The sequence below is a fragment of the Hypoxylon trugodes genome (assembly GCF_022578975.1).
Source record: "Hypoxylon trugodes strain CBS 135444 unplaced genomic scaffold F4822scaffold_4, whole genome shotgun sequence".
NCBI lineage: Eukaryota > Fungi > Ascomycota > Sordariomycetes > Xylariales > Hypoxylaceae > Hypoxylon > Hypoxylon trugodes.
Genome location: NW_026250019.1, coordinates 1614133 through 1630599, shown reverse-complemented (window position 1 = coordinate 1630599; position 16467 = coordinate 1614133). Strand labels below are relative to the sequence as shown.

The following is a 16467-nucleotide window of genomic DNA, read 5'->3' as shown; positions in this document are numbered from 1 at the left end:
TTTTCTAGAACATTGTCTTGTGTACCTAGTCAGCTAGGTAGGAGATAATACCGTACGTAAGTGCCTATCTAAGTTGTAGCGTACAAGCTTTGCATCATGCACAGTTAAAATGCACAGTTTACGCACATACTTCAAGCAGTCACTCAATAGACTCAAACATCGCTAGTTCCTGGAGGTCTATATGCTATCGGACCAGGAAAAACTTAGAACGATTATAGTAATCCAATATATATAGTGCGTCGCGATTCCATTGACATAAAATATAATTTAAATACGAGGGCGGTAAGAAGTGTCACTAACTCTTGCAAATTCAAGTAATACGATTAGTTGATACGAGACGCGAAGACAATGTCAGGTAGTCGCGCCAAACCAATGCTTCGTGGGTATCTACGAGAGTTACCTAGGTACCTAATATATGCTAGTTAAGATACCTTAGGTACATAGGTGATACCGACATATGGGACATTTGGAAAAAGGTTATCACCTAAGAAACGGCAAGAGACCCTAAATACGATTCTTCTCGTGAACCACCCCAACCCAATCAAGAAAACATCAACCCTTCAACGCTTCGGACCGCGACGCCGTCGAGCACACCTTCTAAACTTAAAACAACAGCTCGCTGAATTACTCACCAAAAAGCACCTCACTTAATGTCACGAGCGTCAGTGTGCCTAGCGTTAACTATTCAATCTAAAAGGAGAAAAAGGGGCATGTGTCCACGTTACGGTCAAACACTATGGAAATACACAATTACCTCACGCATATTCCAGCTATTAAAGCCAGAAAATTGTCCAGACCGCATGTGAAGTTTTATACAAAAAGAGCCCATTTCTAGCCGCCATCACTTTCTCTCCTATAGCTGCGGACTCCTTTCATTAATATATTAAACAAAGACTAAACACTAAGATAGGATTGTTCAACTTACCAAGAATGGACTCCTGTGTTGCTCGCCAACCCGTAGACGGGTCTAGCGCCCTGGTCGCACGGTACGAATTCGGTAAGAAAGCCTTTTTCCTCATATCTAAGACTGGTTCACACGATGCTTGGCTTGACTACTTCAATCAAGAAATCGGATCTATCTGGCTCTTCGCCCTCCCATCTCCTGACGCATCCCTCTCCCTAACAAATGGAAGATCGCTCTCGAGTTCAAGAGCGGTAAGATGGTGACGCTTGAGCTTTACGACACCCTGAGTGATAGGGGTGCCGTACTCCTGACCAGAACTCTCTCCGAGGAGCCCACAGCGGCTACTAATAAGGACCACGACTGGAAGAAGCTGATCGGATTTGGAATATGTAATATCGGGCGACCGATTCAGGATAATCCTACCTTGCGCATTATTGTCGAGGCTCTGCAAGATGCGGAGCTTTTGATATATTACTTAAAGGACGGGCGAGGTACATTACTTCATCTACCTAATCCAGACTGAGACGTCACTTTAATCACGGATCGCTAACACGGAAAATAGGAGGGCGTCATTGGATAAAGAAGGCGCTCATGGCCCTTCAGCCTTTTATTCGCGAGGCTCCCAGGGCTCGAAAAATGCATGAGGAGGCAGATGACCTCATGCGGCAGTGCTGGCTGTCCAATGGCAAGAATACTGGGGTATACGGCTGGGAGGATGAGCCGACAAATCGCCTTAACATTGTTGAGGGCGTGTTCGGACCCTCGATTCTCTGAAAAGATAAATGGCTTTCATAGTCCATTGAATACTCAGTTATTAACATATACGAGGAAGTATGTAAACTTCGGGAGAATATATGCAGATAAAATAGTGGTCAGATACCTAGCAGGAGCGTCGTGGGTGGTTAGGCGCCCAGGTGGTGGAATGCTCGTATCAAGGGGCCAGAAAACTACCTAGGTAGACTTCTTTAGTAGCATGTGACGCGAAGAATTGCCTAAATTTCTATTCGTAGTATAGGCAGATGAAGCGCCTGCTGTTACCAGGTGTTAATATTTAGGCGGTGTGCTCACCAGATTCTTAACAAATTTAATCAGCATTCATGTCCACATAATCACTAAATCAGGATGCATCCTTGCGAACCTATACCAGCATTACTAATGCATATATAAATTGAAATCGTTCCTGTTGATGCTGGCGATGATATCGCTCTGTGAAGATGATATGAATGCCGAAGGCTAAGCCAGGTGGGTTGGGCTTTGCGTCGCAAGGGATTCGATGGCGATTGGATTGGGGGTGGGTAGTTCGGGTCGGTGGCATTCATTAGGATGAGTAGGTGCCGTATCTAAGGCGAAATCTTGGGGCATCATCTAGGCATCGTATAAGGTGCGCGAATTTTTCACGAAGGCGTTCAGTTCCTTCGGCGAGATGCCAGGACTTATGTTACTGGAATTTTTCTTGATTTTATCACGTTGTTTCGTTGATATGTCTGTATGAAAGTTTCACACGAACTTTCGTAAATCGTTCATGGTCATAATAACTCGCTTGCTGGCAAAATCGCCCCGAGGCCAAATTTCGTGTACTCCCCCTGCTAATAAAAATTTTATGACACATAACCATCTATTCCTCGTGTACTCTTACATTTCCCCAGCCGAATTTCGAATTAAAAGACCAAATCTGGAAAAGGATGCACAGTAGGGTTGCTTCTGCAATATATGATATATGATGAAGTGGCGCCTTAAGCTAATTTTGATTCGCTCGGTTTTCTGTCTCCAACCTCCTTCGCGGCCTGATCTCTGAGTATCTTTCGGAGTATCTTACCGGACTATCGGACTTATGGTTAGTTCCTTGGTTCAATGGTACATCCATCATTTCAGACTTACCGCATTTTTTGGAATGGCATCGATGAACTTGACGCCGCCTCGTAGCCGCTTGTAGTGGACTACTCTCGACTCCAACCACTTCGCAATATCTTGTTCGGTTTGTTCCACATCGAGATTCGGCACAACGTATGCCCTTGGCCATTCTTCGCCGTTGATCGTGACGCCGCATACGCCTACGTCGATGATGCCCTTGTTATCCAAAAGTAGAGCCTCGAGCTCAGCAGGCGCTACTTGATAGGCTTTCACTTTAATGAGCTCTTTAATACGATCGACGATATAGAAGTATCCGCCCGGTTCGTACTTGTCTATGTATGCGATATCTCCAGTCTTGAGCCAACGAGTACCATCGGGGTCAATGTGAACGGTGGCCGCCGTGGCTTCAGGCTTATTCCAATACTCTTTAAATATGATAGGCCCCGCGACCCACAACTCGCCACGCTCGTTTGCTTTCGTGACCTCCTCTCCCGAACCATCAGTTTTTACGATGCGTATTGAACAATTCGGCACCACCTCACCGACAGAGGCCGGGTTGGCCCTCACGGTGGGGTCGAACAGCGTAGCCGGACATGTCGTTTCGGTCATACCCCAAGCTTGATTGATAGTTAAGGCACCTGGTGGCCACAATTTGGCTGCTTCTTCGAGTATCTCAGCGTCTACAGGCGCTGCAGAAGAGGTAAACGTCTTGACGCTGCTAAGATCATACTCGCGACTTAGTGGACTCTTGGCGAGCGCAACTACGACCGGAGGTACCAAACCGAGACTATCGATACGGAACTTCTCGATATGCTGCAACATCTTCTCGAAGTCGAATGAAGGCATTATATACAGGGGAATACATTGCGAAGGGAAGCCAGCGAGATAAGTTGTCTAGCCATATGCGTGGTACATAGGTAGATAGCCAAGCCGACGACCTCGTTTTCGCTTCTCTTCATAGTCTGGGTCTAGCCCATCGACGTAGTTCCAATTAATACAATTAGCCACGTAGTTGTAATGTGTAATCGCAACCCCTTTTGGTACCCCGGTCGTTCCAGAGCTGTAGTTGAGTGCGCTTACCGCCGTCGTTGGATCGGCCGGCTCAATCCACTCAAATTGGGCCGCTTAATTTTTCGGAGCTAGAAGAGTTGTCCAATGTTTCGTCCCAAAGCGCGCTCTTCCCGGCTCGGCATCGAAAGCCGTGTCATCGAAGCTGTACACCCGGCTCGCTGGCAGACCTGCTTCGGCGGCAGCTTCTAACGCAATTTCTATGGTAGCATCGTTTGCTACCATAAACATAGCAGCGGTATCTTTCAGTTGATATGCTAATTCCCGAGCGACGAAATTGGGATTAGCACCACCGAAAATGCCTCCAGCCATAAGAATTCCCATGAGAAGTGGCGGGGTGAAGGTTGCTTGAAAAGAGAAGGACACGGCCTCCCGGCTTGAGACCTGCTCGCACCAGCCCCAGCGCTATCTGCTTTGACGCCAGGTGAAAACCAGATCGCGTGAGGAAGTGCGTGTCCGGGCGTTCAGCATCGATGAATAGTGGTTCATCGCCAGGGAAAGCGGATATAGAGTCGAACAGCCATTTGTGCACGGAGCACTTAGGGATGGGGACCTTCCATCTTGATTGAATCACCATGACGAAGAGCTTTCTGATAATAAGCAAAATAATTATACAGAAGAAATACGAAGGTTAACTATTATGTTGCTTCTACAACAAAAAGTAGGTAGGCATTCAATTTCGAACGAAACAATCCATACAACAAGATCTAGAAATCTAAAACAGCCAGGTTCAGCGCGAGATAAGTAACCTCCCGGCCTCTTTCGCTTTATTGGCCCAAATCAGACATGTTAGAAAGAAATATCAAAGGCATGCAAGCCTTGGTTTATATCAACCCATAGGTTCCCTTACCTACCTAGGTACTAACGAGCCGGTGAATATGCGCCGTGAGATTTGAGAAATCAATGTGTATCTCGATTTCGAAAGCCATCGGGTTTAATGCGACTCAATCACCTCCATTCTTATTCCCACGGTGCGCCATAGTTTCAAGCGAACAGACTGGTCGACTGCTAGCCTCCCGTGTTGACCGAGTTGACCGGGGTAGCATCAGGATGAACCAAGATGTTCGTTTTGTGGTCATCGCCCGCCTGAAATGTGATGTTGACAAGGGATTCCCGCGAGGATGAACAAGGGTTGCTCCCAAGAGCCACGACCTTATCCCCTTTTGTACACGCGTACCTATGTACATCATCGTCAACGCTGTGAAAGTATCATGTTCGACAAGATAGAACCGGCATAAAGGTGATGTTGTTACATGATAGCATTGGTGGAATAGTTTGGGGTCAATCAGCGATCCTGTCAGCTGAAGTCCGCCACCTGGACCAGGGTGATTTTGACTGGTTTCGGGTTTGACAACGATATCTTCGGATATAACGTTTAGATACGATCTGTGTCAAACGTCAGATAGCAACAACCACGTTGGTAAATGAACCTCAGTCATACGTCGCGTTATCTCCTAGGTATTTCTAGGAATGCCCATTACTAGCTATACGTATCCTTCTTTTCATAAATTCAGATCGAAACGGTCCAGACCTTTGCCTGACCCCCATCATCGCACATAAGCCATTGCCGACCCCAACCGACGTACATGCGGAATATCTAGGTAGTTCCGCAAGAGTTACAAGATTTTTAACTCACAAACTTCGCAAAAGCGTAGATATAGTCTATTAAACTGTATTATTAGCTCTAAATTGATTTTCATCACGAATGAGGAAAAAATCTATCTCATCAATTACATGACTAAGTTAATTATACCCCAACCCCTTTCTCTTTATCTTTCTCCCTCAGGTATCTCGGTGTGGGGGCAATCACGGGTATCACGGGTGTTTGCACCATCCTAGATTATAGTCAATTGATAAATATCGCGAAAATGAACCCTTTCTAAGGTGTTAGAGGTGATCAACAGGTTTCTGAGAAGCTATTACGTTGAATGGGTTTCCCCTTCAAAAAGGGACCCCGACTGCAAATTTAGACCCTTTTTTTCGACTATCGTCCTGAACGTTCCAATATCTCATCACGGAACTAACTCCTCTCTAGCTTCAGTGATCGACAAGCGGCTCTAGCCATAGACTTCAAGACTGCATGTATAGCTCTACCCTCACCTTAGCAGAGTAGACTAATACAGCACCTGGCTGAGATGCCTCGCGTCATTGCGTACATGAAGATGTCCACGTACCTAGATAGTTAATGATACACTGCTAGTCTACTAGAATACCATATCTTCGGACCATGAATGTTAATCGTGCACGTTTCCCGTCAGAGTCCAAACACCTTCGTTCCTGTCTATTGAACTCACTTAACGACGCAGGTCTGTTTAACCTATAGAATAGTACCTTCTCTACCTCGTATTGAATTCGACCTACATCAACCTTACCCAGATGCCTAGATGCACGGGTATCTAGCCTAAGAAAGTCGCAGGTATAAAACATGACCTCCCCTTACGCAAGAGAATCTCTTCTCCCATTCATTTTTCACCACAAACTTAACTTCCATCACTTCGCACTCTTAAAGGAGGTGGAATTATTGCAATAATTCCTTATTGTATATTTTCGACCACTTTTGTACATATTTCATTATAACTATCGCAAATCACCATGGCCCTGGTATCCACAGTACAACAGATCGAGCACGCAGCTCACCCTGAACATACGCAAATTCACTCTTGGTACTTGCCCAGGCCCCTTAATAAGTACGATGCCGCGTGGGAGATGTTCCAGACACGTCCAGAGCTCTGGTTTACCGACGACTGTTTCGTCCATATCCGAGATATCAATCTTGCTCAATGCGGCACACTCGACTTTGTCGACTATGGTAATAAAAGTTATCTAGGAAGGCTTGTACGTCAAGTATTACTCTGCCATAATGATTGAACCGAATCAACTAACATGTTCGTATATAGTGCTATTCCTCTATTACCACTAACGGCGAGATATACGTATGTAACCTTTTCCACTCCGCAGATAGAATTTCGTCTCTAACTAGCCTACAGAAAGTCACATGGGACGTTAGAGGAGAAGACATATGCAAAGAGTTGGTTAACGATGCCGGTGGATCGGTCGTGGGGCTCAAAATGGCACCCTCTGCGAATATCCATAACTATGGACACTTCCAGAGTACGTCCCCTCGTCCCCTTTCCTCTTACCACACGCCCCCAAGCTAACGTCTTCTTAGTGGATGTGAAATTCGATGTCCCTAGGTCCGCCGTTCGTTATTACGGTGCCTATTATGGAGTATTTTCGGGCGTACCTACGAGAACGCGGATTCTCAAGGGACCCAAGCTCTTCTGCCACGATCATTCGGTAGACATCATGATTATGTACGAATGTACTCTCAGCGCGGAAGGCGGCCTTTTGGACACCAATATTGCCGATTACAAGTGGGATCTTATGCTCATGAGGTTCTGTGATAACCATGATCGTAAGTCAAACGAATACCTACTAGGCGCCTTAATATGTTCTTACTAACACATATTGCTCTAGACCCGTGGCATATTATGTCCGTTGCAGAAGCGGGCCGTATCGACGAAGGCGAAATTACTGAAGAACGCCATTCGTGTTACCACGGTTACCCAGATCCAAACTTCTACGAATCTGCTGACCCACAGGATGCCAACTACTGAGTGTCTTCCTCGTTGGCCCGTCTAGGAAAGTTGTTTGCCTCTGATGGTCTTAGCATAGCTATGGTATTTTAACTTAACTTTAAGGATAAGGCCGGTTTGTTTTCGAAAAGGATAAAAAGGAAAAAAAAAAAAAGAGTATAGTATAGTTGGAGTTTAATTTTAGATAGATTCTTAATGCTAATTGCTAATATCAGACAATAATCGCTGACAAATTCGCGTCTATGCCTGTCGTATCCCCTCTCTACTGATATCATTACATCTCATTAACTCCGTCGTAGTATCATATCAAACATCATCATCTGCTTAGTACAAGACCTTGCCACTGGCGTCAGTGACGGGCATCCCGCCGGGGAGTTCCTTGAGCCCTATAATACGAATGTTAGAAGTACATCTGGTTGAAAAGGGAATAGAAGACTTACAGCCGTCAATGTCCTCGTTAACGGAGACCTTCTTGGTGCACTGGTTACCCTGGGAGATGGATTGAGACTTGAGTTGAGGGCAGTTGATGTTACAGTTGGAGTCCATAGCCGTCTGGAGAGCATTACCCTTCCAGCCGAACATGTAGTCACCGTGGTTTCCGTATCCAGTGGGGTCACCGAAAGACCAGACGAAAGGTTGGCTGCCGTCCGTGGGCCAGTCCGAGGGGTTGTTGAAGGGGCGCGTGTCCCAAATAACTTCGTAGAATAGCTGAGGAATCTAATGGAAGCTTGTCAGTAAAACTATAATATCGTTAGACTTCACGAACTATTTACCTTGACGGGGTGTGTGGACGGGCATGCACCACCATTCTCAAAGGTACCACTGGCAGGGTAAGCCACGTGGCTCGAGTGGTCAGGAGTGTCAAGGTTCTTGCCGTCCCAGCAACTAAGTTATATTGTTAGCTAAAGCGCACTGAGGTTGTTATGGCACTCCTTAAAGTCAAACCTCTCTATTCAGGTACGGGGTCAAAACTCACGTTGGGAATCGGATGTTAGCCATGATACCGGCCTTGCAGACCTTCTTGGGCATATCCTTCGTCTCACCCGTGCGCGTGAGGATGGTGTCCAAGCAAGTGTAAGTGAGTTGGCGGAACTTAGAGGCCTGGGCCTCAGTACGGTAGCTCGGGTCACCGACGATCATGCGGAAGCCGGGCTTGAAAGCAGTAACCTTGCCACCGCTGTAGCTAGGGGTATAGTAGACGGTCATACCGCCCTTGGAGCCCTCGAAACCCGAGTTGGCCATCTGCTGCACACGCTTGTATGTGCCGTTGCGAGCGCGGAAGTACAGAACCGCAGTCCAGTAGTTGGAGAAGTCTTCAGCGAATGTGCAGGTCGTGCAGGTAGCCTCGCTGGGGATGTCCAGACGCGGGTACTCCATGGACTGGTTGAAGGCGTTACCACCGATGATCTGGTGAACGTGGGGCGTGCCCGTCATGCCCGGGTTGACAAGCGGGTCTAGACGCTCGACGACGAGTTGCGAGCACGAGAAGCGAAGTAACGCCTGCGTACCCGGCGCGAAGAGCGCTAGGCCGGCGGCGACGGAGTTCAGGGTCAACTGCATCCTGAAGACTGAAAGGCGACGTTGCGATGGGTTTCCTTTTCCAAATTTTCGCTCCCACGACGTGGGACGAGTCGCCTATTTAAACTTGCATCTGTCCGGGTGAACGCATGTTTCCCTAGTCTCTCCAGACTTTTTTAAGTCCATTATTCCCTATTCCATATCGCTGCTGCCGTCCCGTGAGAGACCGCGTCGTATAGAACGCCAGCGGTTAATATGATCAATATAGCCGATATCACCTTTATGACCCACGTCTGCCGTGGGGCGTGATGAGCCGCGAATAGTTCATACCGTGAACTACCCAGGTACTTTATCATTTAAAGATGTACAGGGGGTATTTTCACGTTGTTCCTGGCGTGGTATCGGGATATTATTGGAATGGACCTTGCCGTTGGCTTGAATCGGTTACTGCAAGTCTTGGGAAATCGTGGGGGAGATTAAGCGACAGTGACTCTAAGGTGCGACGAAGTCGAACATCGGCCTACCCTAGCATGCCAAGAATAATTGTGTTTTTTTTTTCAACCACTTCTAGATCAGCAAGTTCTGAAAAGTTGTAAGGACGATGCGGCGCCTGAAGGACTCGTATCAATAAGGCCATATGGAAGTAGTGCCGCGGGGCTTAGGCACCCTTATTTCGGATATGTTTTCTGATCGTAGATTGATGATCAGGTGATATTAAGTTGTTTCTGCATCAGATTTTGGCGAAATGCCATCCGTAATATAAGGCCACAGCCTCGGATCGCGTTCGGATCGCGTAGCGCCGGCAGTGGGAACTGGGGATTTTAAATAACCTGGTTGGACATCCCATCAGTTCTATTTTGCGGATAAAATGAAGACCTGGCCCTTGCTCAACTGTCAATACTATGGGGCAGCCTTGGAGTACGAATTCCAAATCTGATAACGGCCAACATGGCCTGTCTGCTGGGTTCTATATGGCGCGTCTAGTATATCGCGGATCCCGAGTTATTACCATCGTTTTTCTCCCTTGGTCGAATTCTGTTACCCAACGATATAACCAAGTGGATGGGGCACTAACGCGTCCTATTAATAGAGAAAAAAAATTAAAGAACGACTTACAGAAGTACGCGAAATGGCTGTTGTCGCTCTTATTGAAATTCGATCTTCCATACTGCTTCGAGAATCTTGAAGCGACTAGACCAACCGCACAGGGGTATATCAACATATCGTATATCTGCGTATGCCAACCTATGTTTTCCTGGCTAATCGGAGTTTTACCCTTCAATTACGTAAATTTACCATCCTAATATTCCAGCAATCAGGTCGTCGAACGATGTTGAATGGGCCGCTAGATTACGCAGACTGCCGTGATCGCAAGAATGGTAGGCAATCGTCCTCGTGGCTTTCGTCTCGTCAAAGGCAGTATTGGGAGGTTCTCCAAACTAAATTATTCCCGTTAGCTTAGTCCTTGAACATTTCCTATCCTCAGGGTGGTGAGCCGATACTAAGCGCACTCTACCGTAAACCTCACGATATCTTCGTCGACACCACATGAGTCATAACGTAATTTCCATTCTACAAATACCCCATAAACGTAGGCACGTCGAGACGACCACTTAAAAGGGAAAGGGCAAGCGAACCTATTCATCCCCAACCTATTGTACATTCATACCACCCTTAAAGCCAAGCAAACCTGGGTATCTGCCTAGTGCAACGAACGCCTGAATCCGAATCCGAATACCCTGTGATCAAATTCCCCAAAATAGCGTTCCAATATCGAAGCTGTCGTAGAAATCCTTAGCGTCAGGATTTCCACCCTTTCCAGCCACCAAATCCTTAGGATCGCCCTCGACTCTCAGACCCTTCAAAGCGGATGCTCGCGACAAGGCCATGTAGAGTTGGCCTTCCTCCCAGGCCTTCGATAGATCGACTATAATTCGGTCAAGAGTGAGAGATAGGCATTGATTAACACTCATACTCCACGCAGGGACCAACGGGATCTGGGTACGAGTGAGGGTACTGTAAGGCATCGTATTGCCAACGTTAAGGAACTCGCACTCTGCGTAGATGACTTCGGTCTTGCCGTCAAGGAACTCCACAACCGGCCACATCTTCTTCTCAGCACTGTCGATGTACTTGTGAATCTGCGAGTCCCAGACTGGAACATGAGCTTCACAGAGGCCCCTCGGTGCAAATAGGCGCTTCTTGCCTGGCTCTGAGTAAGGGGGATTTTTGGTATCGAAAGGTCGGAATTCGCGAATCACACCTTGTGTACTCTTGAGGGGTTTGTTTGAGCCTATGTAGACAACATAGGTGCCAGGCTTGAGCTCGAGCTGACGCTCACAGCGATGGTGGCTCAATGCCAACAAAGAGCCGTCTTCCAGGCGGGTGCCCTTGCTTTCGAGGTTGGGATGCCTCTTCTTGTTCCATTGGAAATTGTCCAAGCACTTGTATGTGACCAGTTCTGTGTTCAATTGGCCAAACTTGCACTGATTGATCTCGCGTGCCTCTCCATCGGTCGGGACGATTCTGGTAGTATTTTCCACAGCGGACACATGGTTCATGAACAGGTTGGTCTGACCATAAGAGAGAGCGTCTCCGACTCGAATTTTCTGGAGGATTCCGGTGAAGATTTGGTCTCGCTGTCGGTGAATAGTCTTCAGCTCATAATGAAAGAAGTTGCACCTCTCCCATGCACGACACTGAAAAGCCCATTTCTTTTTGGCGCAAAAGCAGTCGTGATATTCACAAAAGTATATCTGGTCCTCTTGGCGCACGGTAAGCTTGGTACTACAGATGGAGCAGTATTCAAACGGCTTGGAGGGCGGCAGCTGATGAAAATCACCGATCGCGACGACAATACAGCCTCCGAAAGGTGCCCATCTGTTACGAGCATCTTTCATGGTGTCGCTTAGTCGTTGGAAGTCAGAGGCATGGACCGTGTTCACCTCATCGATAATGAGAACATTGGTGCTCGAGAGACGCTCGAGGGTATTGATCTTCTCATCAATTCTGTTGGAGAAACCCAAGCCTAGCCTCTGCGATTCCGTTCTCCATCCAGCATACTCATGAAGAGTCATACCACCCGCCTGCAAAGCCGCTTGTTCAGTTGTTGCAATGACATGGACACACACCCCTCGGAGTCGTAACTCGTTTATGATGAATTTGAGGACCGTCGACTTGCCAGATCCCGCCACACCTGTGCAGAATACATTGCATCGCTTCGTGTTGAAGACAACCTTCTGGGCTAAATCTTTTTGCTCGGGAGACAGAGCAGGCACGTTTGGTGAGATGAAATCGCCATGCATAGCTTGTGTGCGCCTGTGCGATGTAAGATCAAGGAGATCCGAGACGCTAATGCGAGGTAGATAGGCATCTACGTTACCAGAATCATGGCTTCCAATGCCCGAGATGTTGTGATCAATAATCTCAGATGATGTTGATGCGACGTTATCCTTCTCTTGGCGCTGGGGTTTGCGGTCATCGCCACCAGCCTCGGGCTCATCACCAACTCCTCCTATCCATCAGATTAGCCCATATCCCCATCATATCATCTCCGCCGAGCGTATTATCGTCGATTAATCGGCGCGGGCGTCGGTCGCAATTCGAATTCGGATGCGATATATAAAACGTACGGGTTCGGTTCATGATCTATTAGAATTCATCATTAGCTCATTGATTCATCAAAAATTAACACATTCACGATACTTACGAACGGCGGATTGTTACGCGATGGATCGGATCTTGGTGGGATAATTATTCGCCGACAAGAGACGAATTTTCTTGTTATTGCTGAGAGTTTTGCTTTTTGGTGGCGTTGGAGGGACGGCGGTACGTGCCAGTTAATCTGGCAGCTGCAATTGGTTACCCCCCCTTTTCTACAATAGGGGCTTAAGATTGGCCTGTAAAAAAATCTGGCCAATGAAAAAAAGAAAATACTTAAGAAATAGGGCATGAAATCTGTAACTCTAGTAGTACTTACCTAGGTAGGTATTGGTAGGGTGAATGGAAAGAAGGAGAGCTGCACTGGCAGATAATACGGCGGGGTTGTTACGCTAATGTCCTTCGTTGTTGCCGTTTTGTAACTATTAACCACGCCGTACCTGCTTTGCACGTACCCAATCATAGAGGGAAACATCGATTTAATTCCTTTTATTTGGATATGTAGGCAACAACGAATCCCAGCATGTCTAAGGTTGTCATCTACTTAAGTACCTAGGTACTTCGAGTAGTCCTCCCAAAACACATCCATACAATATGTATGTACCTACGTAGTTGATGTAAACCACTTCGTGTAACTGTCGGCAAGCGACCCTTAAACAGGATAACAGGATATATAAGAGGTAGGTATATAATATCTTCATTTTACCCCTCTCATCCTAGTTTTTAGAGAGGACCTTCGGAGAGGGCAGCCCCTTATTTCTTTACAAAGGCAACTTTCAGTTCATCAACACAATCGCTGACAAATCCCTTTGATACTGGATTCTCTCCATCCCAGTGAGGAAACGGATGCCCTTGCCCCTTGTATATTTTGACTTTACTAGGCGTACCAGCCGCTGTCAATTTCTCGTGATACGCAACTCCTTCCGATCTCAGTGGGTCAACATCAGCACAGCGGATGATAGCCGGTGCCAAATTTGCGTGCGAGTCTGCTACTATGGGAGAAGCGCGAAAATCGTTGGCGTTCGCTGTACGACCTTCGTCTGTGCCTAGCCACAGATTATAGAACCAAATAAGGCGATTGAGGGGAAGCATGGGTGCGAATTCGAAGTCAATGTAGCTTTTATACGGTGTCTTCGCAGGGTCGCACGAACCCTCTATCGGGATATATCTTGCGTCGATCACCGGTACGATGAGTAGCTGCAGGGCGAGGCGTGGTAAGCCCGGTTCGTCCCGTGCTAGCAATGCAAGAACCGCTGCAATGCATGCTCCAGCAGATAGCCCACTGACTCCCACGCGCGAGGGGTCTATTTTCAATGTTGCTGCGTTTTTAAAAGTCCATTTCAACGCTTCCCAGCTGTCAGTAAGGGGAATTGGATGTGGGTGTTCCGGAGAAAGTCGATAGTCAACATTGACTATGATACAGCCGACCCTTTGGCAGATCTTCCTGCATAGAGAGACGTCCGATTCCAAACCTCCGATAACGAAACCTCCTCCATGGTAGTTTACAAGTGCTGGAAGTAGGCCATCCTTCTCCAACCCGCCATTAGTGATTGCATCTTGCGTAGGTACGTACACCTGCACAGCTATCTCGCCTACAGGGTTCGACACAGGGAACTTGTAGATCTTGTTGCTAGCTACGTCCGGAGAATTTCCAGCTACCTTATCAGTTGGGAAAGTATATTTTGGGCGGTCCTTGTTGTAAACCTCGTATGGAACTTGATCTGCTCGCAACCGAGAAGCTGTTGATTTTCCTGTAAGTGACTGGAAATAGGGGGCACTCCAAGACAAATAATACCTTGGTAGCGCATGTAGATCTCGGTAAAGTGTGGATCGAGTTTCTCGACTACCGAAGGGTGTATCGGATTGACGAGAGATGGAACGCCGTTAGAACCCATGACTCGTATGATATCCAATTTATGATGGAGAATGTTATCATGAACAGATTATGTTCACACCACTTACACCAATGGTATGGCCAAACTGGTATAATAAACTGCGTAGAAGTAAGTTGTGTAGTAGAATCTCCCAAGAAGGCTTGGATTGATGTTGATGTGAAGTCGACAGGTCAGATAATAAAGAAGTAATCAGTAAAGATTGTCCTTGACGTTTCCCCTACTGTACAGAGTTAAGGGGGATATAAAGTCAATCCCAGATATAAGGTACCAAGGTGGTAACAGCCCACGTAGTAAGGTTCCCCAATGTCAACTCGTTCCTGACTTCTCGCGTGACGCTCCGCATGCAACTGCATTGTAATCGTGGGGGTCAGAGTCGTAACCGGACGCGGGTAGGGGGCATACTGCAGACCGGCCAAGAAATTATAGCGTATACTTCTTCGGTGCCCGCTATTAAGCGCCCCGTGTGTACCCATCGGATTGTCCGAGGAGAGAATTCCCGTACATGATTATTCGTGGGGAAAAGGAGTTAATCTGGTCTCGTCCAGATTTCATACCAGATAATTAGTCACCTGATATACCGTATTACCTATACCTTTTCGAAGGGACTATAGACAGAGCCAATTAAACCGACCTCGGTGTTCGGGCTCATCGTCAGGTATCAAAAAGTCTAGGTTCCTTGACGAAATGTCTATATACCGGATAACCCGATCCGAGCCGAGTCTGCAACTATCGTATCATATTCGGTGGTACTAACCAGTCGGTTAGGCTTGACAACTCTTTGGGTATACTCACAGAAATTGTGAAACTGAAAGCCAGTAAAGATAGCCCCTATTCCATCCAAGTGATGCATTTGGCATTTGGTTTTCTGACTCGCATGAAGTTGCAGAAGCATGTTTAACCATCCTCCGGGTGGTTACGGAACCCATTCATTCTTGCTGGAAGGAATTTCTTCGATGGAAAAATAGCCAATAGCTGTTATCAGTGTCTCTTAAAGAGGGTTAATGGAAGGCTTGGGAAGAAAATGGTGTCATTTTATTAAAATATACATTGAGAAATATCGTCTTGACTAAGAGCCTGCGGCTCCAAAGACATTTCACTCATCAGTTTACCTTCTAGTTGCTTGTCTAACTCAAATCAATATTGAGCTTGCTGGATGTGAAATTTTCGATCTTATAACCCTGTGCAACGAATAGCTGACTTCGAGGGAGAAGCCAGATACTCATGTGCATTTGAAGATATTAGCTTTTATTTAAATTACGTAGTTCAGTCTATGAATCAGATTCTAACTTCGGTATAAAGGAGGAAGGCTATGTTGAAATACGGAATAGATATATATAGAATAAACTATTAACTAGGCGGGTAGGTACTTTAAGATGCTATTGATTCAAAGATATTTCCGGCTTTAAACGTAAGATAGGAGAAAGGAGTATAGTCCGAATTACCTAGATAGCTACTGTATCGCCATGTGTTGCAGTTGTAGTTTAGAATATCTGTAATCAAGTTTACACAAATGCCCTCCGACCTACTGTCGGAGTCATTTCTATAACAATTTCCTTTCGCTAATACTAGGAATATCTTCTCTATTTTAATCCTGATGTAAGAAACATATTACATAATTGTAACTTAAGGAGCTCGTCAATTCTAACCACTCAGCTTAATCACGCACATCCATTATGATAGAGTATGTTACTCTGGGTGAGTATACTAGGTAGGTATATTGATATTCACTACCACATGTGTAATGCAGCTCCCATATTCAAGTCGTAGTTGATTACGTTTATAAATTGTATTTGCTAACAATTTATGTAGCAATGGATGTGATGATTCCTAGTTAAGTGTGTTTCGTTGCCGTCTTTAACTCTTATGGCTGCGCTTCTGGCGTCTAATCTTCGTTATACAATGAGAGAATCACCAAGAAGATGTGACCAAGGAGAGCGTTGGTTGTGATTGACGAGTGATTTCTGCTAATAATACA

At 46.4% G+C, this 16467-nt stretch overlaps 7 protein-coding genes across 7 annotated transcripts; 2 read left to right on the top strand and 5 right to left on the bottom strand.

Moving 5' to 3' along the window:
* Window positions 1-930: 930 nt before the first annotated feature.
* On the top strand, window positions 931-1678 carry F4822DRAFT_428054 (uncharacterized protein; the record flags this gene model as incomplete). Its single annotated transcript, XM_051460844.1, has 3 exons — window positions 931-1155; window positions 1233-1395; window positions 1467-1678. The coding sequence occupies 3 exons, from the start codon at window positions 931-933 to the stop codon at window positions 1676-1678; spliced, it is 600 nt and encodes a 199-aa protein (XP_051315485.1).
* Window positions 1679-2617: 939 nt separating this feature from the next.
* Window positions 2618-3853, bottom strand: F4822DRAFT_210737 (luciferase). Its single transcript, XM_051453853.1, has 2 exons — window positions 2783-3853; window positions 2618-2724 (listed from the first exon to the last, which is right to left on the bottom strand). The coding sequence occupies exons 1-2, from the start codon at window positions 3599-3601 to the stop codon at window positions 2638-2640; spliced, it is 906 nt and encodes a 301-aa protein (XP_051315484.1). The 5' UTR covers window positions 3602-3853; the 3' UTR covers window positions 2618-2637.
* Window positions 3854-3880: 27 nt separating this feature from the next.
* On the bottom strand, window positions 3881-4400 carry F4822DRAFT_428052 (uncharacterized protein; the record flags this gene model as incomplete). Its single annotated transcript, XM_051460843.1, has 2 exons — window positions 3881-4170; window positions 4256-4400. The coding sequence occupies 2 exons, from the start codon at window positions 4398-4400 to the stop codon at window positions 3881-3883; spliced, it is 435 nt and encodes a 144-aa protein (XP_051315483.1).
* Window positions 4401-6415: 2015 nt separating this feature from the next.
* Window positions 6416-7494, top strand: F4822DRAFT_442909 (uncharacterized protein; the record flags this gene model as incomplete). The annotated part of the gene is made up of 5 exons (XM_051463046.1): window positions 6416-6658; window positions 6721-6756; window positions 6811-6934; window positions 6993-7238; window positions 7301-7494. The coding sequence occupies 5 exons, from the start codon at window positions 6416-6418 to the stop codon at window positions 7438-7440; spliced, it is 789 nt and encodes a 262-aa protein (XP_051315482.1). The 3' UTR covers window positions 7441-7494.
* Window positions 7495-7576: 82 nt separating this feature from the next.
* Window positions 7577-9139, bottom strand: F4822DRAFT_210592 (uncharacterized protein). Its single transcript, XM_051453850.1, has 4 exons — window positions 8396-9139; window positions 8193-8304; window positions 7860-8136; window positions 7577-7805 (listed from the first exon to the last, which is right to left on the bottom strand). Exons 1-4 carry the CDS (start codon window positions 8977-8979, stop codon window positions 7744-7746), a joined length of 1035 nt encoding a protein of 344 aa, XP_051315481.1. The 5' UTR covers window positions 8980-9139; the 3' UTR covers window positions 7577-7743.
* Window positions 9140-10461: 1322 nt separating this feature from the next.
* Window positions 10462-12579, bottom strand: F4822DRAFT_210719 (uncharacterized protein). Its single transcript, XM_051453852.1, has 3 exons — window positions 12320-12579; window positions 12069-12255; window positions 10462-11701 (listed from the first exon to the last, which is right to left on the bottom strand). The coding sequence occupies exons 1-3, from the start codon at window positions 12437-12439 to the stop codon at window positions 10683-10685; spliced, it is 1326 nt and encodes a 441-aa protein (XP_051315480.1). The 5' UTR covers window positions 12440-12579; the 3' UTR covers window positions 10462-10682.
* A 492-nt stretch (window positions 12580-13071) lies between these two features.
* Window positions 13072-14810, bottom strand: F4822DRAFT_399413 (alpha/beta hydrolase fold protein). Its single transcript, XM_051457768.1, has 2 exons — window positions 14393-14810; window positions 13072-14336 (listed from the first exon to the last, which is right to left on the bottom strand). The coding sequence occupies exons 1-2, from the start codon at window positions 14490-14492 to the stop codon at window positions 13351-13353; spliced, it is 1086 nt and encodes a 361-aa protein (XP_051315479.1). The 5' UTR covers window positions 14493-14810; the 3' UTR covers window positions 13072-13350.
* Between the last annotated feature and the right edge of the window lie 1657 nt (window positions 14811-16467).